Consider the following 22,398-nt stretch of genomic DNA (forward strand, 5'->3'; position numbering starts at 1 on the left):
AGGAGGGGAAAGGGATGATAATCTCAGTTTCATAGTTTTCTCCTGGAGGACCCTATTATATTTCTGGGGCATAATTGCTGTACTTCTGCCCATTGCACTCACCTCACCTGTAATTGTTTATTCAGAGTGAATAGTTTCTAGAGTGGAAACATGCAAAGAATAGACATTACTGGCACTGGGAGTCCCACTGCATGCCAGGCATCACCACGTGCAAGGAAAAGGACATCTTGGATATTTGAAGCAGAAATATAGTGGAGAAAGGACATGAAAGTTGATCAAGAAATTGTCAATACTTTTTGAGAGGCTGAAGGCTTATCAGCAGAGGGAATGCAAGAGCTATAAGCAGAACTATGCCAAGAAGCTTGGCTGGTCCAAGTGCAGTGGTATTTACAAATAATTGATCAGAACCAGTTACAAATTTCTTTGTTCCTTTTCCACTCCCACTGCTTCACTTGACTAGCCTTTAAAAAATAAATAAATAAAATACATTTTAAAATAATAAAAAGAAGCAGCTGGTGCAGTTCAGCCAAGGGGCCAAGGCCACCAGGACGCCTATCATGAGCTGAGGACCCACCATTCTGCTGGACTTCACTTCCAGGCTGTAAGCTCCGTGAGAGTGGAGGCCTTGTCTGTTTTGTTTATGAAGATATGGCCATGGCTAGCACAGCATCTGTGCATGACAGGAACACAAACACCTCACTTAACCTCTCTAGACCTTGATTGACTCACCTCAAAGATGAAGGAAGGTCCCTTTCTCAAAGTGCATTTTTTTTTTTTTTTTTTTGAGACGGAGTCTCGCGCTGTGTCACCCAGGCTGGAGTGCAGTGGCGCCATCTCGGCTCACTGCAAGCTCCGCCTCCCAGGTTCACGCCATTCTCCTGCCTCAGCCTCCGAGTAGCTGGGACTACAGGCGCCCGCCACCACGCCCGGCTAGTTTTTTGTATTTTTAGTAGAGACGGGGTTTCACCATGTTAGCCAGGATGGTCTCGATCTCCTGACCTCGTGATCCACCCGCCTCGGCCTCCCAAAGTGCTGGGATTACAGGCTTGAGCCACCGCGCCCGGCTCAAAGTGCATTATTCTATATATAACAGAACCTGTTAAGCCTTTCCAGCATGAGGATAGGTAGTAATAATGCTGATGGCACCTGGGGAATAATTTTAAAAGGACAAAAAAAAGGCCAATATAGTACCTTGGTTGTGCATCTACCAGATCCCTACAGGTATGAGCAAATGCAGAATAATGGCAAGGACTAGATCATTCCAAGTTCTGAGAGAACTACGGGGTATGTGCTGCATTTCTGACATTTTCTTTTGGCTCTCTGTCCAGAAAATGGCCTCTGGGTAAAAGATCTGAAATAAAAGTATGCATGGGTCTTGAAAGAGATCCAATTTGCCAACCACATTGGAGGAACCTTGGCATGTTCAGGGGTTTAGGGCTTCTGTACTCCCCTTTGTCAACCTGTTGCAGTCCCGAGCAACCTGACGTGATTGTTACCATAGTGATCACCCCAAATGGAGGGACTCCCATGTCCCTCTTCCTCAAGTAGGCTAAGTAAGGCAGCCTCCTGATGGAAGCCAGGCTGGGCTAGGCCGGGGCCTGCACAGATGGAGCTCCCAAGTCAAGGGAAACTCAGCTGCCCCAGCAGATGCTCCAGGGAGTCCGACACAGCTCTACTGCCCAAGGTGAGTGTGCAGAGAAAGGAGGATGAGCTAGTACTTACATATGGATGCAAAGTGGGCCTTTCCCTTCCTCCCAGGGGTGCATTTCTTTCCTCCCTCTGAGCTTTTGCTTTTTCTGTTGTTTTTTAATAGAGACAGTGTCCCACTATGTTGCCCAGGCTGATCCTGAATTCCTGGGCTCAAGCTAGCCTCCCACCTTGGCCTCCCAAAGTGCTAGGATTACAGACATAAACCTCCATACCTGGCCCCTCTGTGCTTTTGGAAAAGCTCCTCCTTCTACCTGGAGTGTGTTCCACTCTCTTATCTTGGCTAAATTCAGGTCTACCATAGATATCTCATCTTGTGAGAAGCCATCCCTGACCCTCCTCAAGCCTGCCCTCCCATAGCACCTTGAGCAGTCCTCAGTCCTTACCACACTATATCTTAATTCCTGCCCTGCAGTCATAAGACTGGCAAAGCACCAAGAAGACAGGAGCTGTGTTCCAATTCACCATGGTACCGAGAATCCTCATGCAGTTCTGGCACAAAGCAGCTGCTCAATAAATATTTGCAGAATGGATGAACTAGAGATTTTATTCCCCTCGTGTGGGAGAAAGATAAAACAAGTTGATATCACAGTTTAAATAAAAGCCACCCACCAGCTTCTACAAGATATCCTGTGGCCTATGAAGCTAGAACTTCATTTCCTGTGCCTTTTCTAACCACAGAGCCTAACTTTAAACGACAACACTTCAACATAAAAAAAATTGAGGCGATGTTCAAATGCACTGCCAAGTAGCCTCACATTTTATAAAGACTTTCAACAATAAAACTGAAATAAAACTTATAGGGGTTAGCCCCAAATTCACTAGATAATCAAATTAACCATAAACTCCCACCCATTCTCTTTGATCTCTTCCATTCTCTAAACATTCTGGTAAATTAATCCTTTACTACAATATATTAATATGTAGGAAGTGAATAGATGAATAGTTCTGAGGCTGGAAAGGGGGTGAAAAAAGGAAGAATTTATTTATCCTGAAAGGTGCTGATGTATTCACTGATATTTTCCAGTCTGAGAATAGGAAATACCAGCTTAGGGATTTGCCTTGCACCTTGAACACGTCCCCTCATCTCTCTGGGTCCTAGTTTCTTTTCCTTCTCCTTCTCTTCTTCTTCTTCTTCTTTTTTTTTTTTTTTTCTGAGATGGAGTCTTACTCTGTTGCCCAGGCTGGAGCGCAGTGGTGCAATCTCAGCTCACTGTAACCTCCACCTCCCAGGCTCAAATGATTCTCTTGCCTCAGCCTCCCGAGTAGCTGGGATTGCAGGCACCTGCCACCAAGCCCAGCTAATTTTTGTATTTTTAGTAGAGACGGGGTTTTGCCATGTTGGCCAGGCTGGTCTCGAACTCCTGAACTCAAGTGATGTGCCCACCTTGGCCTCCCGAAGTGCTGGGATTACAGGTGTGAGCAACCATGCCCGGCCTCCAGTTTCTCACTTCTAAAGATTAGGAAAACCCGGTGGCTCAAGCCTGTAATCCCAGCACTTCAGGAGGCCCAGATGGGCAGATCACGAGGTCAGGAGATCAAGACCATCCTGGCTAACCCAGTGAAACCCCGTCTCTACTAAAAAGTACAAAAAATTAGCCGGGCGAGGTGGCGGGCGCCTGTAGTCCCAGCTTCTCGGGAGGCTGAGGCAGGAGAATGGCGTGAACCCGGGAGGCGGAGCTTGCAGTGGGCCGAGATTGTGCCACTGCACTCCAGCCTGGGCGACAGAGCGAGACTCAGTCTCAAAAAAAAAAAAAAAAAAAAGATTAGGAAAACAGTGCCTGCTCTTCCCTCCCACCATAGAAACATGTGCTAGTGGCTCTGCCTGTGTTGGAAGATAAGGAAGCTCCTGAACCCACAAGATTTCTTCCACACCCTCTGGTGGCTTCCAAATAAAAGCTCCATTCAATCAACAAAGATGGCTGTTGTGGAGTTACTGTTCCCAGGCAGGCGCCTCCAAGCACATCCAGACCTCTAGGCTCCTATTACAGAAAGGTCATTAGGACCAACCACAGAAAGGCTGGGCTTAAGAGGACTCGTTGCTAAAGAGGAGTAAGTACATCTCTCCCATCTCTGCACCCTACCCCACATTCTGGGTCTTAAAGCACAGCGGGTAATTTAAAATGCAATGAGAGGGAGACAGGATTAGGCTGAGTAGGAAGGAACACATTTCTGATGAGGAGAATCAGGGTTAATCTCTTATTGCCATATTTTGACATACACTTCCACCTGGAGAATTCCCTTAACTGCCTTGACTCCACCTACTCATTCTTACTCAACCACTCAAAGGCAAGCCCATGTGGGGGTCCTTCTCCAGCTTTCCCAGGCATCACTAGTCACCCCTCCTGTGCGGTCTTTTTAGCACGACATATGCAACCCTGGTCCACGGCATTCATTATGTCTTGTGGTTGCTCTCAGCACACTAGTCTCTTGCACTAGACTCCGAGCTCCCCATCTTATCTCTGCATTCCTGGGATCTGACACCCAGTGGTGTTCACTCAACCTCTACTGAATGAATGGTCACTGATCCTTTTGCTGCCACTAGACCAGGTGGACCAGAAAGGAAACGGACGACAGGACATTTTCATCTCTAAATCGTGACCTTGGGGGATGGAAGATCCCTTAAGAGGTCATCAAGTTGATTCCCCTCATTGAACAAGACTGGTGAATACCTGGTGGGACTCACTCAGGTCCTCTCTGTCTTTGACTCTGGTCCTCAGCATAATTGTGCCCAAAGCTGTCTTGTCTACTCTCAGCTAATTCCACCTGCCTGTTTGTGAAACTTATTTAATAATTGTATTTTTTGTTGTTGTTTTTTGAGACAGAGTCTAACTTTGTCACCCAGGCTAGAATACAGTGGCGCGATCTCGGCTCACTGCAACCTCTACCTCCCAGGTTCAAGTGATTCTCCTGCCTCAGACTCCCGAGTAGTTGGGATTACAGGCATGCGCCACCACACCCGGCTCATTTTTGTATTTTTAGTAGAGATGGGGTTTCACTATGTTGGTCAGGCTGGTCTTGAACTCCTGACCTCAAGTGATCCACTCGCCTCAGCCTCTCAAAGTGCGGGGATTACAGGCGTGAGCCGCTGCGCCTGGCCCTAACACTTGTATTTTTATCATCTTTTTATTAACCAAACAATATGGAAATTTTCAAGCACATATAAAAGTAGAGAGAAAATTAGAATAAACCCCCCATGTACCCAGCACCCACCTTCAGCAATAACATGCACAATCAGTCTTGTTTTACTTATAGTCACTCGATTATTTTGAAGCAAATTCCAGCCTCATGTCAAAGACACTTTTTTACTTGAATTGCATTTGTAGAAAGAATAAAAATTAATTTAAATCTCTAGGGTCACTTCCCAATAAGTGGATTTTTTGTTTGTTTGTTTGTTTCGTTTTTGGTTGGAGGTAGAAAGTCCTTGAAATCACATCACGTACTGTTTCTGATACTCAAACAGATTTTTTATTTTTTTGGAGGCAAATGTGTAATGGATGTCAAGAAACCAGAAATAAGACAGCAAGTATTGCACAGAATGCCTGCATTGACTTTGCAAAGACCAGACCCTCTGGGTTCTCCCTGGAACAAAGATACACAAAAGGCTGGAGCAGCCAAATGGGCCAACCCCTGGAGTGCCTTTTTTCTTTTGTGTTAAAAAGTTGCATTTTGTGCAGACCCAGCCTCCTCCCCCAACCCCTCAGTCTTCTCCTTCGCTCCTACCCACAGGCACACATAGAGCAGAAGGGACACCTCTGCACACTCACTGGCTGCCTACACTCATTCACCTGCCAATGGCTGGTTTTGGCACTTGTTTTCCAAACCAGTCGAACTGACAGCCCCAGGACTAGAAAGCTCTTTTGGCTCCACAGAGGCTTAAATCTGTGGCTCCTAGAGGGATCACCACGGGATATATCAAAAGATACAACCCACATTCCTTCAATGTGCGAAGGCACTTTTTTGGCAGTGTCGGGTTAGGAAGTGTTCAAGAACACTGCATAGTGGCCAATGCTGTTTGTGCTGATGATCATTAACTCTGTTTATATGCTGAAGGGCCCGTATTGGGGAAACTTCCCTGCCCACTCAACCCCGCACTGGTGTCAATCCTGTCAATCTCAAAGCATGCAGTATACTTACACCTGAGGAACTGCGTGAAACATGTTTATCATCCGCTTTGGACAGACGGGGAAGGAAAGACCAGAAAGGGAACTAAGACTTCTCAGGAGCCCGTTTCATGCACTGGGCTACGTATTGTCTTGAGGTATTTATTTTCATTAGCCCCCTATGACAGACAGAGGACACTGAAGTTCAAAGGATTTAACTGATTTGCCTAAAGTCACACAGCTAGTAAATGATAGAGCCTGAATTCTAACACAGGTTTTTCCAACCAGCAAATCCATGCTATTTTTGCTATACCGGTAATTCACAATTATTCCAATTCGCAATAATTCGCAATTATTCTACTTTTATATGTGCTTGAAAATTTCCATATTGTTTGGTTAATAAAAAGATTATAAAAATACATGACAAACATGCTTCACGCAGTTCCTCAGGTGCAAGTATACTGCATCCTCTCCCCTTTTAAGTGAATTTTTTAACTTTTCATTTTGAAATAACATTAAACTTATTTTTAAAAATTATAAAAATAGGCCGGGCACAGTGGCTCACGTCTGTAATCCCAGCACTTTGGGAGGCCGAGGTGGGTGGATCACTTGAGGTCAGGTGTTTGAGACCAGCCTGATCAACATGGTGAAACCCTGTTCCTACTAAAAATATAAAAATTAGGTGGGTGTGGTGGCGGGCCCCTGTAATCCTAGCTACTAAGGAGGGTGACACAGGAGAACTACTTAAACCTGGGAGGCGGAGGTTGCAGTGAGCTGAGATCGTGCCACTGCACTCCAGCCTGGGCAACAAAATGAGACTCCATCTCAAAAAAAAAAAAAAAAAAACAGCATGAAGATTTCTCATATGACTTTCAGCCAAGTTCCCCAAAAGTTAAATCTCATTTAACCATAGTACAATGACCCAAACTAGGAACTTAACATTGATACAAGTCTAGTAACTAATCTACAGACCTTATTTGAATTTCACCGAGGGTCGCACTAATGTCCTTTACGTGGTCCAGAATCCAATCCAGATTATACAAAGTATTTAATTGTTATATCACCTTAGACTCTTCCAATCTGAGACAGTTCTCCATCATTCTATATATACACTTTTATATACACACACACATACTTTTTTGACATGGTCTCGCTCTGTCACTGAGGCTGGAGTGCGTAGTGCAGTCATGGCTCCCTGCAGCCTCTGCCTCTGGGTCCAAGCAGTCCTCCCACCTCAGTCCCCTGAATAGCTGGGACCACAGGCGTGTACCACCATGCTTGGCTAATTTTTAAATTTTTTTTATAGAAGCAAAGTTTCACTATACTGCCCAGTGTGGTCACAAACTCCTGGGCTCAAGCAATCTTCCTGCCTTAGTCAGCCAAAGTGCTGGGATTGCAGGAATGAGACACCATGCCCGGCCGTTCTTCTATATCTTTCCTGATGTTGAGACTTTGGAAAGTACTGGCTAGTTATTTTATACAATCTCTCTAATTAGACTCTTTTTAATATTCAGAAAGTATCACAAACCCTCAAATGACTGTAGTTATACTTTGAGTATCTCTTTGAGAATATATTTATTGACAAGCTACAGTAAATTGAAGGATGCTTTTGAGTTTGTTCCATATACATTTGAAAAATAGTAAGTATATCTGTGAGATCATTGTACTTAGCTACAGGCAATGGTTGGGTATATTTAGTTTCATCTATTCCTGACAGATGATATCATGGTAGCTCCTCCTGAGGTCAGCAGCCCACAGTCATACACAGTCGAAGGCAGACATTTTCAAAGTTTGAAGAAAACAATAGAGAGCTTTTGAGGTCATACAAAAACACCAAGCACTAATGTTTAATGTGTATTTGTGATTTTATTGTATGTTTGTATTCTGCATTATGCTAACATTTTCGCATTCATTATATCAGTTAACCTCACAACAACCTCTGGGACAGGTACTGTTATTATCATTGCCATTCTACAGTGGAGAAAATTAAGATACTGAGTCTATAAGTGACTTGCCCAAGGATACACATCTACTGCACAGTAACAGTGGGATCTGAAAGCAGTTCTGCCTGACTCTATAAGCCCTGTGTTCTTATCAACCTTGCTAGTTTTCTACAAAAGCATCTCTGACTCCTTGCTTTCATTGTTCTTGTGCCAGGAACATCCTTCATTTTCTATTTCCCAAATTCTTTTCCCTTTTCAGCCTTTAATGTCCAGTTTTTAGGCCATTCTTCTAGGGAGGCATCTGCTATAGGTGGAAGGAGGAATTGGATTTATATCAGCCCCAGGTGTGACTGGGGCATCACAAGACATAAACGAGGACAGCAGAACTAGAAGCAGCTTGGATATTCCAGAGTACAACCTCCTCTTTTTATAAAAGAACAAATAAGAACGATAACTAGTAATACTTATTGCATGCTTAATGTGGGTCAAGTGGTGTTCTAAAAGCTTGCCATGTGTTTTTTCATTCATTCACTCACTGTACCTTTATTGAGGTAGAGACTTCTAGAACTCACCCATGTCTGGAAAAAAAGCCTTCATCTTTTTGCCGGCACCCAGAAGGATTATACTCCCCACCCCTATTGCTGTTAGGCAAAAACATATTCCTAGATCCAGCCAGGGAGTTGCAGGCAAAAGTGATATGTCAGTCCTGAGCTGAAACACTTCGTTGTTGGGGCTTAGTGAGCTGTGAGGGATGGAGCTGTGTACCATCTGTTGCCCTGCTCTGGGATCTAGGGGAAGGAAACCAAATGGGGAGAAATGGGAAGCAAGCCCCAGATTTGGCTTCACTCAAGAATACCCTGAGAACATAATTCAGGAGTGGGAATTTATGGTTGTATTAGTCAGGGAAATTAACATTAGCTGGGTAACAGACAAACCCCCAAGCTTCAGTATCTTAACACAATCAAACTTAGCATTTCCCTCATGTCAGAGCCCATGTTGGTCAGACTTTTCCATCTTGCAGCTATCCCATCTAGGACTTAGAGTTCTCAGATCCCTGAGGCAGGGGAGAAGAGAGATGCAAGAGGCAGCCCTTCCTGCCTCTGCCATGGGTGACACATGCCTCTTCTTTCCTAGTCACATGGCCCTGTTGTAGCCAAGTACCCCCATTTTTCTACAAAAAAGAGAATGAATTATTATTTTTATTATTTTTTCCTCTTATTTTCTCTTTTCTCTGTTTCCCCCTATTCCCCACTTCCTACTTAGTCCTTTAGAAAGACAATTATAGCTTTTCACCTCCTCTTCATCAGGCTCTCCCTACAGGGCAAGTTCACCTAACGAGGTACTTAGAAGCTTGAGTGGAACTCACCCACCAGGAGGTTGCCTCAAGAGACAACAGTCAATCTACAACCCCAAGTATGCCCACTACAAAACTCTCTCCCACCTGGAAAGCTTTGGTCACATTTACAGTCTAGTTCTGCTCTTGAAGATGCCAGCAGTCACCAGCTTGACCACCCAGTAGATAAGGCACTGAAATGAGTTATGCAGACCTCCACCTGCTTGCTTCCTCCACTGTGTGTCTTTCGCGCTGAGACCCCTTCTAAAAGCACCTGATTTCTGCTCTAAAAACGAAGTGGTACCCTTAAGGCAAGAAGCCTGTACTTCTTCCCCTAAGCTAGCTTTGGAATAAAAAGTCACTTTCTTCATAGCAGATCTTACTCTTATTAATTGAACTCTGCCAGTGCTGAATAACTGAACTTGCATTTTTTATTACATCATACCCTCCCAACTAACTCTCCTCTCCTCCTCCAGGGCCCACACCTCTGTTCCTTGTTCCAGAACCTCAGGTCTGGTGGACACATGTCTTCTCCCCATTTGGTTTCCTACTAATACACAGTATTCCTGAAGTAATCATCTACTTTGGAATTCTCAAAGCCAGAGATTGAAAATGCCCTGGGATCACAGCCTGGGACTCCATGTATCATCTCCTTCCTGAAGCACTTCTTGATGTCCACAGATGTTTCAAAACTACTTTAAAGTGTAGCCAGGTCAGAATAACTTCAGTCACTTATGCTTTTTGATGTATTCATGTACCATCTATACTATTATTTTCTTCAAACTTAACATTTGCCTTTAAATGTCTCACATTTCTATTTCAATAAATTTATTTCTAAGGGAGACTTTTTGTCACTGCCATAAATGAAAGACTGGTACCATTTGCCATAAAAAGAATAGACAAACTCTGGGACATCCATGCGATGGAATATTATTCAGCGCTAAGAAGAAATGTGCTATCAACCACAAAAAGACACTGAGACATGGAGGAAGTTTAAATGCATATTACTAAGTGAAAAAGCCAATCTGAAAAGGCTATACACTATCTGATTCCAACTATATGACATCCTAGAAAAGGCCAAATATTTTGCCAGGAGATTGGGAGTGGAAGCAGGGAGACGAATAGGTGGTGGAGCACAGCGGGTTTTTAGGTATGATACCATACCATAGGTTTTCTGTGTGATACCATAATGGTGAATACATGTCACTATATGTTTGTCAAAACCCTTAGAATGTACGATACCAACAGTGAACCCTCATGTATTCTATGGACTTTGGGTGATAATGATGTGTCAATGCAGGGTCAGTTGTAACAAATGTTCCACCCTGGTGGGATTTTTTTTTTTTTTTTTTTTGCTTTTATTTTGTTTTGTGGAGATGGAGTCTTGCTATGTTGCCCAGGCTCGTCTCAAACTCCAGGGCTCAAACGATCCTCCCACTTCAGCCTCCCAAAGTGCTGGGATTACAGCATGAGCCATTGTGCCTGGCCAAAGTACGGGATGTTGATGGTGGGGTAGCAGGGAGTACATGGGAACTCTCTGTACTTTCTGTTCAATTTTGCTGTGAACCTAAGGCTGCTCTAAAAAAATGAAGCCCATTTAAAAAAAGAATAGACACATACAAATATAAACAAAACAAGGTGAGAAATTCTAGCTAAAATAAGTGCATGTCCGAAGATCTGAATCTAACGTCTTCTTTCTTTGTTTATAAAGCAGACTGACATCACTAGAAAGGTGTTAAATACGTATTATCACTAGGGTGAGATTTTCTCCTAGACATAATCATGAAGCATGAGAGCAGACTGAAAAGGGAACAACATTCTTACCTGGGGATCAATGTTATTTAACATCATGTCTGTCTGGGGCTGTCCATCTCATCCTAGGTTTTCAGAAACACCAGTCCAAGGAGGACCTTCAATGCAAAACCTCTTGCTTGCATATTGGGCAAGCATTTCCTCTGCAACTTCCTCTGCATGCTTGTCTGCATGCATGGTCTGCCCCTGACCTGTAGGAACTCAAAGTGCAGGAAAGTGTCTTTCTACATAGTTCCTGCCAAGCAGAGAGTGCTGTTTCATAAAGATCTGTCAGGGACCTGGTGATGATGGAGATGGATAAAGACAACGATGTTGGGAGTGAGGGACCCAAGGAAGAGAGGACAGAGTTCAGCTGAATCAGATAATACAGAGGCAGAAAATCTGCTAAACAGAGGCTGGTCCAAAACACCCATCCCTGATTGTCAGTCATAAAAACAGCTTGGGGTTTACTGTGATGGAAGCATAGCCTTAGACATCTGATTTTTTAAAGACTTCAGTGAGAGAGGGTAGTAGGAAAAGCAACAGTGTGATCTGAGGGCTCCATTCCAGGTCTCTGAGACACACTGGTGGGATGGGGTAAATATCACTCCCTTTCAGTTAGCAGCTGTTGTGTGCCTAGATCTTTAATGCATCGTGTCAATTCCTTACAAATGTTCGAACTCAGTATTTTATCTCTGTTTTATAAACAATAAAATCTAGGTCCAGGGAAGTTAAATAAGTTGCCCAAGACCACTCAGCTGGGAAAAGCCCCAAATGGGAATGAAATCCATGTCTTTTGGGCTTCAAAGCCCATGTTCTTCCCATCATTCTGCAATAGAATAAGGAAATGCATGCCAGCCAAATGGTCTTAAGCCAAGATAATGATCACTATGATTACTAGGACAAGAATCATCACTATTTGTCATTATAGAAACAGTAAATGAGTTTGGATGAGATTGCAAGGGGTCATCCATACCCCCGTTGCTTGGCCTTTTAGTTTATACACATATGTGTGCACACACGCGTGCACACACACACAAATATATCCTCTACCACACATATACATATAAATATAGCACTATTAATCTGGAATGAACATGTGCAAGTAGCAGGGGGAAAGGATTAGCAAATAATGAGTCCCTACTGTTTGCAGAGCCCTATGCTAGCCACTGGGGTGGCTTCAAGAGGGTTCTTTCAGACATTGATGTTGATTCTATTCAACCACATCCAAAACAGTCTTTCCATAAAGGAGAAAAATAACTTGATCTGTCCTTCTCAACACCTCTATGGACAGGTCCTGCAAAACACCTCACGAGTACAATTCGCTGGGTTCAGGAATTGTATACCTCTTGTGAGTCATGAGGTCATTCTTGGATCACAGAGTTGGGTAGAACCTGTGTTTGGAAACTCCCCCCTTTCTTTCCCTGACAATTTGCATCTACCTGGATTTCAAATTGTAACTTACTCAATTTTGCTCTTTTGTCATGAGACAGTCAGCCCCAGGTACACCTCACCTTTGCTTTTACCATACACAGAATGGGGTATCAAATGTGTACTATATGTACATGTAAACTCTGGCTTACATATGATGCATCTCGGGAGGGGTATGGTATGCAGCTTGAGCCACACAGTATTTGCTTGCCAGCTCCTTTACATCCAGGCTTACTTCCAACTTGGCTTCCTTCCCAGCAAACAAGCAGCAGCTCGCTCATCCCCACACTCCTTTGAGTGTCTCCTCTCCCTCCAACCTCCTCTCCCTCCCCCATCTCACAGGCCACAGCTGGACTTTTCCAGTATACCAGCTGGAAAAACGGGCAGAAAGAGAGAATCCCAATATCTCTCCTTTTTCTCTCCCAGCCTCTTGTGAAATCCATATTTTGTAACTTCCTGCCCTGCTAGCCTTAAGTCACTTTCTCGATGGGGGCCTCAGCTAGAAGCCACATCCAATAAATTGGTCAACTCACCCCAAGCTGATCCTGGTAAGTGAAGGATTACTACAAACTGAACACTGTGTAGAGAATCTTACAATCAATTGATTTGAGAACTGCTCTGCAACTGCCAAGACACAGGCATCTCCCTTCCTCTCGTTCCCAGTTCTGCCTGTGAAAGCGAGACAGATGCATTCAATGTTGTATTCGTGCTTATGCGTGACCAAGTGTATACATGTAAGACAGCGATATCTGTGAAATAGCCTGTAACCCTGTGGTGGGGTTTTAACATCCTTACCTTACCTCCCAATAGAGAATTAGAGCTTTGGTAAGAGGCTTGAGTGAAGAAAAGTTTCTTGGAGCTTCCAATTTAAGTAGGACCAGGACTGACAGAAGTAGGAACTGAAAGCTCACAACTCTTGGAGGTAAGTGGGCTCCCCCTTTCCCAGGATGGTTTTGTATCCTTGGGTCCATGATGGTGTCTGTTGCCTATTGGCCATGAAGGACTTGCTCTCCCATCATGATGTATGCATGGTGAAAATTTACAATTGCAGCGTTGTAAATGGCTGGTAACACCTTAGGATTTCCATGAACACAGGACAGAAACTGTTCTTTCCAATCTTTGCTGAAGATATATTTGTATATGCCATGTAATGTGTTTACTGAGCCTAGATGTCCTGAGATAAGATAACCCCTTGAATTAGAGAAGGTGAGGGGATCATCTCTTTTTGCTTAGATTAAAAATCTCCCAGACCCCAAAATTATCTTATTTATGAATTCTAACTCCCAAGCTCAGAAGGGATCTTGAGGATTATCTAGTCCCAGGTCCCCATAAGATCCCCCTTCTAAGGCAGCCTATAAGATCTTGGGACAGCTTTCATGGAAAGTTTGTATAATAGTGAAACCCAAGTTTACTTCCCTGGAAATTCTATCACTATCGAAGGCACTGCCCTGTGGACCCTTTCTTCTGCAGAGCACATCTTTGGCATTTGACACCACTTTTTTCCTAAATGTTCTCTTTTCCCCAGTTCTCCTACCTATGAAGCTGCCCACTGGAGGAGCTCCAGAGGCTGGTCCTTTCAAGAAATACTCATACAGCATGAAGCAGGTGCCAGGTACTGGGTTGAGAGCCGATGATCCAGCACGAATGAACACACACAGTTCACTTCCTCCAGGGATCTTATAGTCCCTTTACAGTGCTCCCCTTAGACCCAGAGAAGATAACCCCTAGCTCTAGAGGACCCCACCCTGCTCCCCCTTCAGCTGAACCTCTCCCCACAGTGTGAGGAGTCTGCAGGGTCAAGGAACCTCACCTGTCTTCTGGAATATGCTCCAATTACCTGGAACTCTGGAATTCCTGTCCAGAGAGCCATGAACTTGCTCCCAGGACCTGCAGGACTCTCTTCTTTGGATCCATAAACTCTTCCCTCCCTGGCCCAAGGGCAGGGATTGGGGCAAGGCACCACTGTTTGGGGAATGGCATGGACAGAGCTTGGACAAGCCAGCAGGACTGTGCGTACACGTGGGTCCAAGGCTCATTAGTACAGGCTAGAGTCAGCATTGGAAAGAGAATCAGAATGTCCTGTAGACCAAAAGACAGTTATCCCCATTTGACTAGCACAGAATCCAGAGACATCTAAAAGTTCTAAATTCAAACCTGTCTCCCAGGTTGTTTTCAAGGAGTATTTGTTAGGAAAGGAGGATAAAATATATTTTAACAGTTTTTTAGCTGGATTTACTGCTTTTAAATATTTTGGCCCATGGTATGTGAGGTTCCATTTATACTCCTGCCCCAGGGCCTGTAAATGTGAGGAATGGGTCTCTTCTTTGTGGAAGACAGATACTAAATAACCACACAAAGAAATGTAAAATCAAACCATAGCACTAAGACGACTAAGTACACCATTTAAGTCTCTTCTAAAATGCTCTACTTGAGCTCCATTCCCAGGTTTTCATTGCATCTTAGGATCTCCAGATTCCCCACGCCCTGAAAAGCCATATCTTATTCCCAAGTAACCGAAACATTGACTAGACCATTCCATACAATTATTGCCCCTTCTGAACACAGAATTCCAGGGAAGCCAACCCCAGAAAGAATAAAAAGGCAGATTAAGCTTGCTAAACTTTTCCAGATACACGTCCTACTTTCCATTAGGGCCAGAACAGGTGGCCTCCCACCCTAGCTTCTGACTGCCATGGTGGATTTCGTCTTTGCACCCACCTCTAGGCACTCCACAGCTGCCTAGCTGGGAGGCGGATTCGCCTCTTTTCAAGGTATCCATGTGTGGAGTGCCTGGAGGTTGTTCCACAAAGATAAAATCCTCCATGGCAGTCAGATGTGGGGGTGGGGACACACATCTCTTCTGCTTCCATCTGTCCAACCTCAGCCTGGCAGCCTAAATCTATTTCTTCTCACTTGGTCTTCGGCAGCAATACAGAAGTCTTCTCTAACTAACTGTAGATAAAGTGGCAAATTCCCTGACTTGTCTTTTTCAATAGGCACCCCGCCCACTAGCTGCTTTTAAATATACATCTCTTTCTTGTACCTGATATTACTATAATTCACTCAGCCCCACTGTCTGTGTGTTCTTGATTTCTATCAGCCCCTGTGATGTCTGGGTTAGATTGTGACACTCCCAGAGGGCAGGACCACATCTACCCTGCATCTCTGGACCTTGTCCAGCAGAACAGCAGGCAAAAGGTAGATGCTTAATAAAGACTTTGATGATGGAAATGGACAAGCTGCGCTCTGTGCCTAGAGCATTATAAGTCTGCAAGAAACAGTCCACATACATGCCACAATCATAGTGGCTTCCTGACAGCCTGTGGGCTAGGGCACACTTTTCCTTTTAAACAAGGCAGGAACAGCACTCTCTTGAATCTGAGATGGTAATAATAACAATAACAAAATGCTATGATAGCACTGCTCTTATAGTATTGACTGATTTGATGCTCAGAATAATCTTATGACATAGGGACTATTATTATTTTCCCAGTTGTACAAATGAGGAATCCAAGACACAGACAGGGTGTATAACTTGTTCAGGCCTATAGCTGGGGACATCTGGCTTCAGAGAGTTCAGATTACCCACAATGGTACATTGTCCCACAAAGTGGACTAGCGCAGCTTCAACGAAAAAGGGAGAGTGAGGAAGTTTTGAGCTGGACTCTGGTTCTACAGTCTCATGGGTCCTGACCCCTGCTCAACATGAATGAATGGTGGAGAGGAGAGAGGCTACTCAGTAGCTTTTTAGCATGGAGCCAAGTGGGTTCTCAGAGCAAGTGTTCACACCTATCCCTCTCTCAGTTCCTGTCTTCTCCTCCATTTTTCCAACATGCTAAGCTCATTCACATTCACGCTTTTGAACTTGCTATTTCCTCCACCTGAAATGCTCTTCCCCTAGACCTATGCATTGCCGGGCCCTTCTCATCATTTAGGTATCAGCTCAGATGACACATTCTTAGGAAGACTTTTCCTGATTACCCTATCTAATGTGGTGGTGCCTTTCCTACTACCTCCCTTTCATTCCTTTCTAACTCATTTTCCTTTTTTAAATTTCATCACGGCACTTAAATCACCTTATTTTCTTACTATTTTACTTATCTATTTATGGTCTCTACCAGCATGTCAGCTTCAGGAGAGCAGAAATTTCATCTGTTTTGTTCACTCCTGAATACTCATGCCTGGAACAGCAACGGGCACACTGTAGATGCCCCCAAAAAATTGTTAAATAAATGCATGCACCAATGAATGGATGCAAAGTCCTTTGTAGGTAGGTGCAAAGGTGAAACTAGCTGGATTCTCTTGTTGTTCCTCACCACAGATATTGCAAGCCCTTGGCAGGAAAAGACCAAATATTCATTTTTTGGGCAGTTGTTTAGCCCCTATAGCAGTAACAAATGATTGGGGTGATGGGGAGTGGGGAGGTGGGGGTCTGCTTAATTCCTTTGTTTGGCCAGAGATAACACCAAGACATTCAGCTACTAAGATTGCAGACCACATTTCCTCCAGGGCCATGTGTAGACAATTGCTGAACAGCTCTCTCCCTGAACAGAAACTAAAATACAGAAATTTTAGCTTCTCTCTCTCTTTCTCTCTCTTTCCCCCATTCCCCCTCCCTCCTCCTCCTCTCTCTGTCCCTCTCTTTCTCCTTCCCCTCTGCTGCTGTTGCCCCTCTATCTCTCTATCTCTCTCTTCCTTCTCTAGAGTTTCCCTTATCTTCTCTCCTTTGTCTCTTTCATAGAAATGCTGTGGGAAAAAAAAAAAAAAAAAAAAAGAAGAAAGTGGGAAACTGTATTCTCCACACCTAATGCAGTACTCACATTGCTCTTATTACTGCTATAACACAATCCCATTAAAGCCTCTTGGTTCCTGCACAGATAAAGTAAACCCCCAAAACATAATAATCATATGCAGGAAGTGCTTAATTTGATCCAGTCTTAATGCAGACTTGGCCCCCTAATCCTCTCACATAATAGAACCCATTCCTTTACTGGTGTTAGCTTTTTTTATTCAATGCTTTATTTATGACACATCATCAAAATAATGAACAAGAAAGGAAAGCTTCTAACCTCTGACCAGATCTTGTATCACATGAGGGTATTTCACAATATTGCCATTTTTTTTTCTTTTTCTTTTTTCAATAAAATACAGCTTTCTGTTATCAAAATACATGCTCATTATATATAAATCCCTTCCAAGATATTTTTTATACTTGTTTTCTCCTGGATTCTCCCAACACACCTCTGAGGAAGGGAGAGGGGCATGAAAAGGTGTCTCCAAATCATGTAAGTTGGAAAAGCAGCCCAGAGGCATAAAGCTATTTGGAGAAGTTCACACAGCAGGGGAAATATTATCCCAGGGCACCTCCAAGTCCTGCTGTTTTCTAGATACAAGAGTGCTCTTGCCAGAAGCCACACTCCCAGCAGCCCCTGTGACATGCAGACCTGAGCCCATATGGGAGACAAAAGAAATGCCTTAGGAATTTAGGAAGCTAAATAATTCTTTCTTTTGAAAAGTATGAAGTACTTGATGGCGGCAAGAGCCTGATATTAAAGTGAGGCACCCTCTTGTTGTCAGCCAAGCCACTCTATCCCATAGCTCTGATGGAGCCCGGTGCTGGAAGTAGAGAGAAGGACTGAAGGAAAGGCACTCGGGAAGTTTTTTCCTAACAGGAGTTTTCAACTCTGGACAACACTTTATTGGATACTTAGGTAATCTTAGTCATAAGAAGGAAGAATCCAGCCCCCAGCCTCTCAGAGACATTTATTCATACTGAGATCTATATCACTTCCCCTCATAATTCCAAGCTGTAGCTCCAGGAATCGCTGGTCCCTAAAGTTCTTTGTCCATTGAAAGCAAAGCAAGAAAATGAATGAAAATGCCAGCTAAGCCTGCGTCTTACAGAGCACACCCTCAGCAAGAACCAGAGCCAGTCAAAGCCTGGCATGGCATCCTGCTGCACTGCCACTTCCACAAGGAGTATCCAGAGGTCTTCTCTGCACTTCAGGAAACTACTGAAGAAGTGGCTGATGGGAACACATAACCTTGCCCACCTTGCAATTGAATATTCCTTCTCTAGCATCACTTACTGGATGAGCCTTTCTATCTGTAATTCTTTGGAGAGTGTTGCCACCTTCTATGGTTCTTGAAGAATGTACACATGCTATCCAGCACTACTGGCACTAGATTGTAGGTGAACTTAGGAGAGGTGTTTGTGAAAAATCTGAATGAATAGGGTAGGGAAAACCTGCCAGACTTGGGAAAGCTCTGGTCCATGAGAGAGTTGGCATTCCCTATCCTGGATGGGCAGCATTTAAGGGATTTTCTAAGTCAATACACTTTAGGTCTGAAAAGAGAAATAACAAGATACCTTATTCCCTACTCCAGTCCTTTAAACTCACTCTCATTCCTATTTACCTGCCTGTTTTCAACATAGAAAAATTTGGGTCTGCCAAGAAGTGTCTCAGCAAACCATTTAGTCTTGGGCCTAGAATCCCTCTCCATTTCCTCCTCAGTCGCTAGAACATAATGCCGAGGATGTCAATGTGATATGAAAGAAAGTTGTCCAAAGTGAAAGAACAAGCTTACTGGATTTCAAACTATGAGAATAGGAAAAGAGAACAAGATCTTGGCATACTCTCAGAGCAGGAAGAAGTTGGGATATGGGACTGAAGATGAGCTAGACGAAATGTTATTAACAACAAATTAGATAAAAGGATATCTTGGCAACCAGTGTGAATGTACCACCAAGTTTCTTCACTCCATTACTTCTAGATCTTCTATTCTGAGGATGTTTGTGAAATTTGGAGATGGAATTGGAGACACTAGCATTGGAAAGAAAATGCAAAATCTAGAACACAAACGAACCACCAAGCAGGCTCCACGGGGAACCAGACACTCATTGGGCAAAGTTAACCACAAGAAATATCAATGAGGGCTCTTAAACATAGAGTCCTCATACTAGAGGCAACATAATGGTTCCCCAGGGCAAGCAGGCGAGTAGCAATCTGCAAGACCTGAAAATACCACAGGAAGCAGGAGAAGAGAAAAGGGGACTCACCTGTTCTGGCCCCTGGAAGCAGATGCGGCAGAGTGGGGTCCTCATACCACTGTCCAAGCTGCTGCCCAGTGAGTAACGATCCTCGGTCTTCTCCTTACAGAAGTCATCTGAGGAGGCACTGCTGAGCAGTGAGGCAGGTGGCTCTGTGGCTGGGCCACCCCAGTCATTTTCCACAGAAGGTGGCAAGGGGGGTGGAGGTGGCACAGGAGGGGGCTCCCTGCCCACCACTTCTCGGGGGCCCCTCCAGCCTGCCCACCCCCCGGCGCCCAGAGCCGGAAGGGTGTTGTTGTTGGCCGCCAAACCGGGGGGCTGGGGGTCGCCGTGCATGGGCAGGGGCGCTTGAGGAGGGCGCCGCAGTAAGAAAACCTTCAGGTCATTGAAGAGCATGCGGCAGCGGCACTTGAGGAGACCCTGGTGGCGCAACATCTGGGGGGCTGGGGCGCACAATCCACAGCAGTACCAGCCGTAGCAGCAGCACCACCACCACCAGAGCAGCCCATACAGGGGCATCAGCATGTGCCCCGTGGAAGGAGAGAGCCCAAGAGGGGTGGCCGGAGTCTTAAAAGAGGGGGACAGGACAGGTTTGGGGGCCCACAGTGGATCTGTATTGTGGGGGCAGTCTGCTTTCTCACTGGCTTTTCGTACAACCCCTCCAAGTAGCAAATAAATTGATCCCAGGACTGAGAAGTGTGAGTCACTGGTTCTGAACTCCACCTGCAAAGCCCAATAACAAAAAAGTTTTTCTTGCCCTCACACACCCACCCCAACCTCCAACTTTGTTCAGTGTGTCTCCTTTCTGCCTTTGACCTGAGGACACTGGTAGGAGCAGAGGGTTTGAAGAAGTGTGCTGAAGGGGCCACTAGAGCCTTAAGATCAATGCTGAATTGTTTAAAAGTTCCCCAGGAAAGGATTATTGGGTTCTTCTCAAAATCCTAGGCCGTGAGAAATCTTTCTTTTATATAAAAGGGTGAGGACAATTGTAAATCAAATTTGGAGTGGATTGAACTGGGCTTAGAGAAAACTAGCTCAATGAAGAATTGAAGACTGCATGTGTAAGAGAGAAAAGATAGTTCTTCTCAGGTGGTAGGGGTTAGGGGGAGTCAAGGTAGGGGAGGAGAGAAGATTGGGAGAAGTTTTAATTCTCCTGGGCAGAAAACTGGGGCAATTAACCCCCAGAAGCACCAGAGTTGCTTTTAAGAGAGCAGTTGGGTGGGGGAGGGGGGTTGCAGTTGAAACTGGGCTAGGGGCTTGTGCTTTGCCTCTGCAGCCAAAGGGCTAAGCAGAAGAGGGGAAAGCCAATTAGGAGAAGAGAGGTAAAATAGAGGGTTAGGAAGGAAAAAGGATGGAAGAAAAAGAAAAGATCGTTTAACCCTTGCAGAGGCGCCTCCTTCCTAAGCGTGAAGATCCTGGCTAGAGGAAGGATGTGTGTACCGGGGTGAGAGGGCGGTGGAGCAGAGAACAGGGGTAGAGGAGAGGGGCGTGTGGGAGAGAACAGGAGAAAGGAGCGGTTACATTATCTCAGCCCCCAGCCCACCCCTGCTGCAGTCGGCAAATCCGTGGCCCACCCCCTCGGTTCCATCAAAGGTCCCTTCGGGCGAGAGGCAAGAGCCGAGAGAAGGGCAGGTCCGGGCGGGCGAGTGGCCTCGCCTTCTCCTCCTCTTCCTCCTCTGGGTCGCGGTCGCCCTCCTCCTCCGGCTCCGGGTCGGCCCGCGCCCGCAGCTGCTGCTGCGGCGGTGGAGGCGACTGCTGCTCGGCGTCCGGATGTCTCCGGGGCGGGGGCTGCTCGGGCTCGTCCTCTGGCTGCTGCCCGCCGTCCGGCGCGGTCGCGACTCCGGCCTTCATGATCCTCCTCCTCCTCCTCCCCCTTCCCTGGGGGCCAGCCCTGAGCCCCCGCGCCCGGGCAGCGCTGCCATGCAACCAGAAGCGAGGCAGGCGTGGGGGTGGGGGCGGCTGGGGAGTGAGGAGGGGGGGTAATAAAAAATGAAATAATACTAGTGGAATAATTCGGTTCTCAGTCAGGCAAGAGTGCTTCTGAAGGGTGGGGGCGGAGGAGGGCGGCTGCCGGGTCTGCTCGGCAGCTCTGCCCCCGCTACCCCCACCAAGGGCGGCCTCGGCCCGCTCTCTGCCCCCCCACCCCGCCCCTTCCTCCTCTCCGCCGCCTCTGGCTGGCTGGGTTCGCTGTTGCTACCTCTCCTCGCAGATGCAACGAGGTAAGGCTTGTTTGCGGTGCCAGCTGAAGGTGGGGAGGGGGGAGCGAAGCAGTGTGGCCAAGGTGGGAGGCAGCCGGCACTTGGCTCCAGCTTGGTCCTCGCGACTCCCCAAAACCGTATATAAATATATCTCTTATAAAAGCCGAGAGGAAGCAAATCAGATTCCAGGCTGCTGCCAGGTGTTGTCTCGTCTTCCGCCGTTGCTCAGCACCCGCCGCTGCCCCCACTGGCTCGGTTCCCAAAGGGGTGGTGCTGGAAGGAGGTGGCGGGGCGGCTAGCTGACCGTCCGAGAATTGGAAACAAGGTTCTTGCAGCGAGGGAGGCTCTCGGCTATCTCCGCCGCCGGCGCCGCGGCCGCCGCTGCTGCATTCAGCACCCCGGGCGAGTGGACAGCTCCCACCCAGACCCCGCGCGTCACGCTAGTGGGGGCCTGACGCAGACGCCGCGGAGGGATGGAGGAGGGAAAGGGGATGAGAGGAAAAAAAGCTGGAGGGAGAGGGAGCAAGAGGAGGAGAGACTGTGCGAGGGAAGGGGATGGGGAGGGACCAAGGGAAAGGGAGGTAACCAGGAGAGGGAGGGATTGAGGAAGGGAGGGAGGAGGGAGCGAAGTGAAGAGCAAAAGAAAGAAAGAGAAAGGCCACGGGGAGGGAGGGAAGCGATTCAGGCAGTAACTCTTGCGTTTTCCTCAGCAGGAACGTGTCGGTGTGGAAGGTCTGGTTGTAGACTCTCTGCCCGCTGTCCACTATCACAGTTCCCCTCTTTGCACATACAAGACACAGACACCTCTCGACCAGAGACCGTTTCTCTGTTCACATAAACA

At 45.9% G+C, this 22,398-nt stretch overlaps 1 protein-coding gene across 1 annotated transcript in view; it reads right to left on the minus strand.

The window, feature by feature from the left end:
- Positions 1 to 22,099, minus strand: part of MARCHF4 (membrane associated ring-CH-type finger 4) — a 111,749-nt gene extending 89,650 nt beyond the window's left edge. Inside the window, exon 1 of the mRNA XM_003907925.3 lies at positions 19,369 to 22,099. Within this exon, the coding sequence (XP_003907974.2) occupies positions 19,369 to 19,884 (516 nt within the window). The 5' untranslated portion in view covers positions 19,885 to 22,099. The remainder of the gene's footprint in view (positions 1 to 19,368) is intronic.
- Between the last annotated feature and the right edge of the window lie 299 nt (positions 22,100 to 22,398).

The sequence above is a fragment of the Papio anubis genome, chromosome 10 (genome assembly GCF_008728515.1).
Source record: "Papio anubis isolate 15944 chromosome 10, Panubis1.0, whole genome shotgun sequence".
Classification (NCBI taxonomy): domain Eukaryota; kingdom Metazoa; phylum Chordata; class Mammalia; order Primates; family Cercopithecidae; genus Papio; species Papio anubis.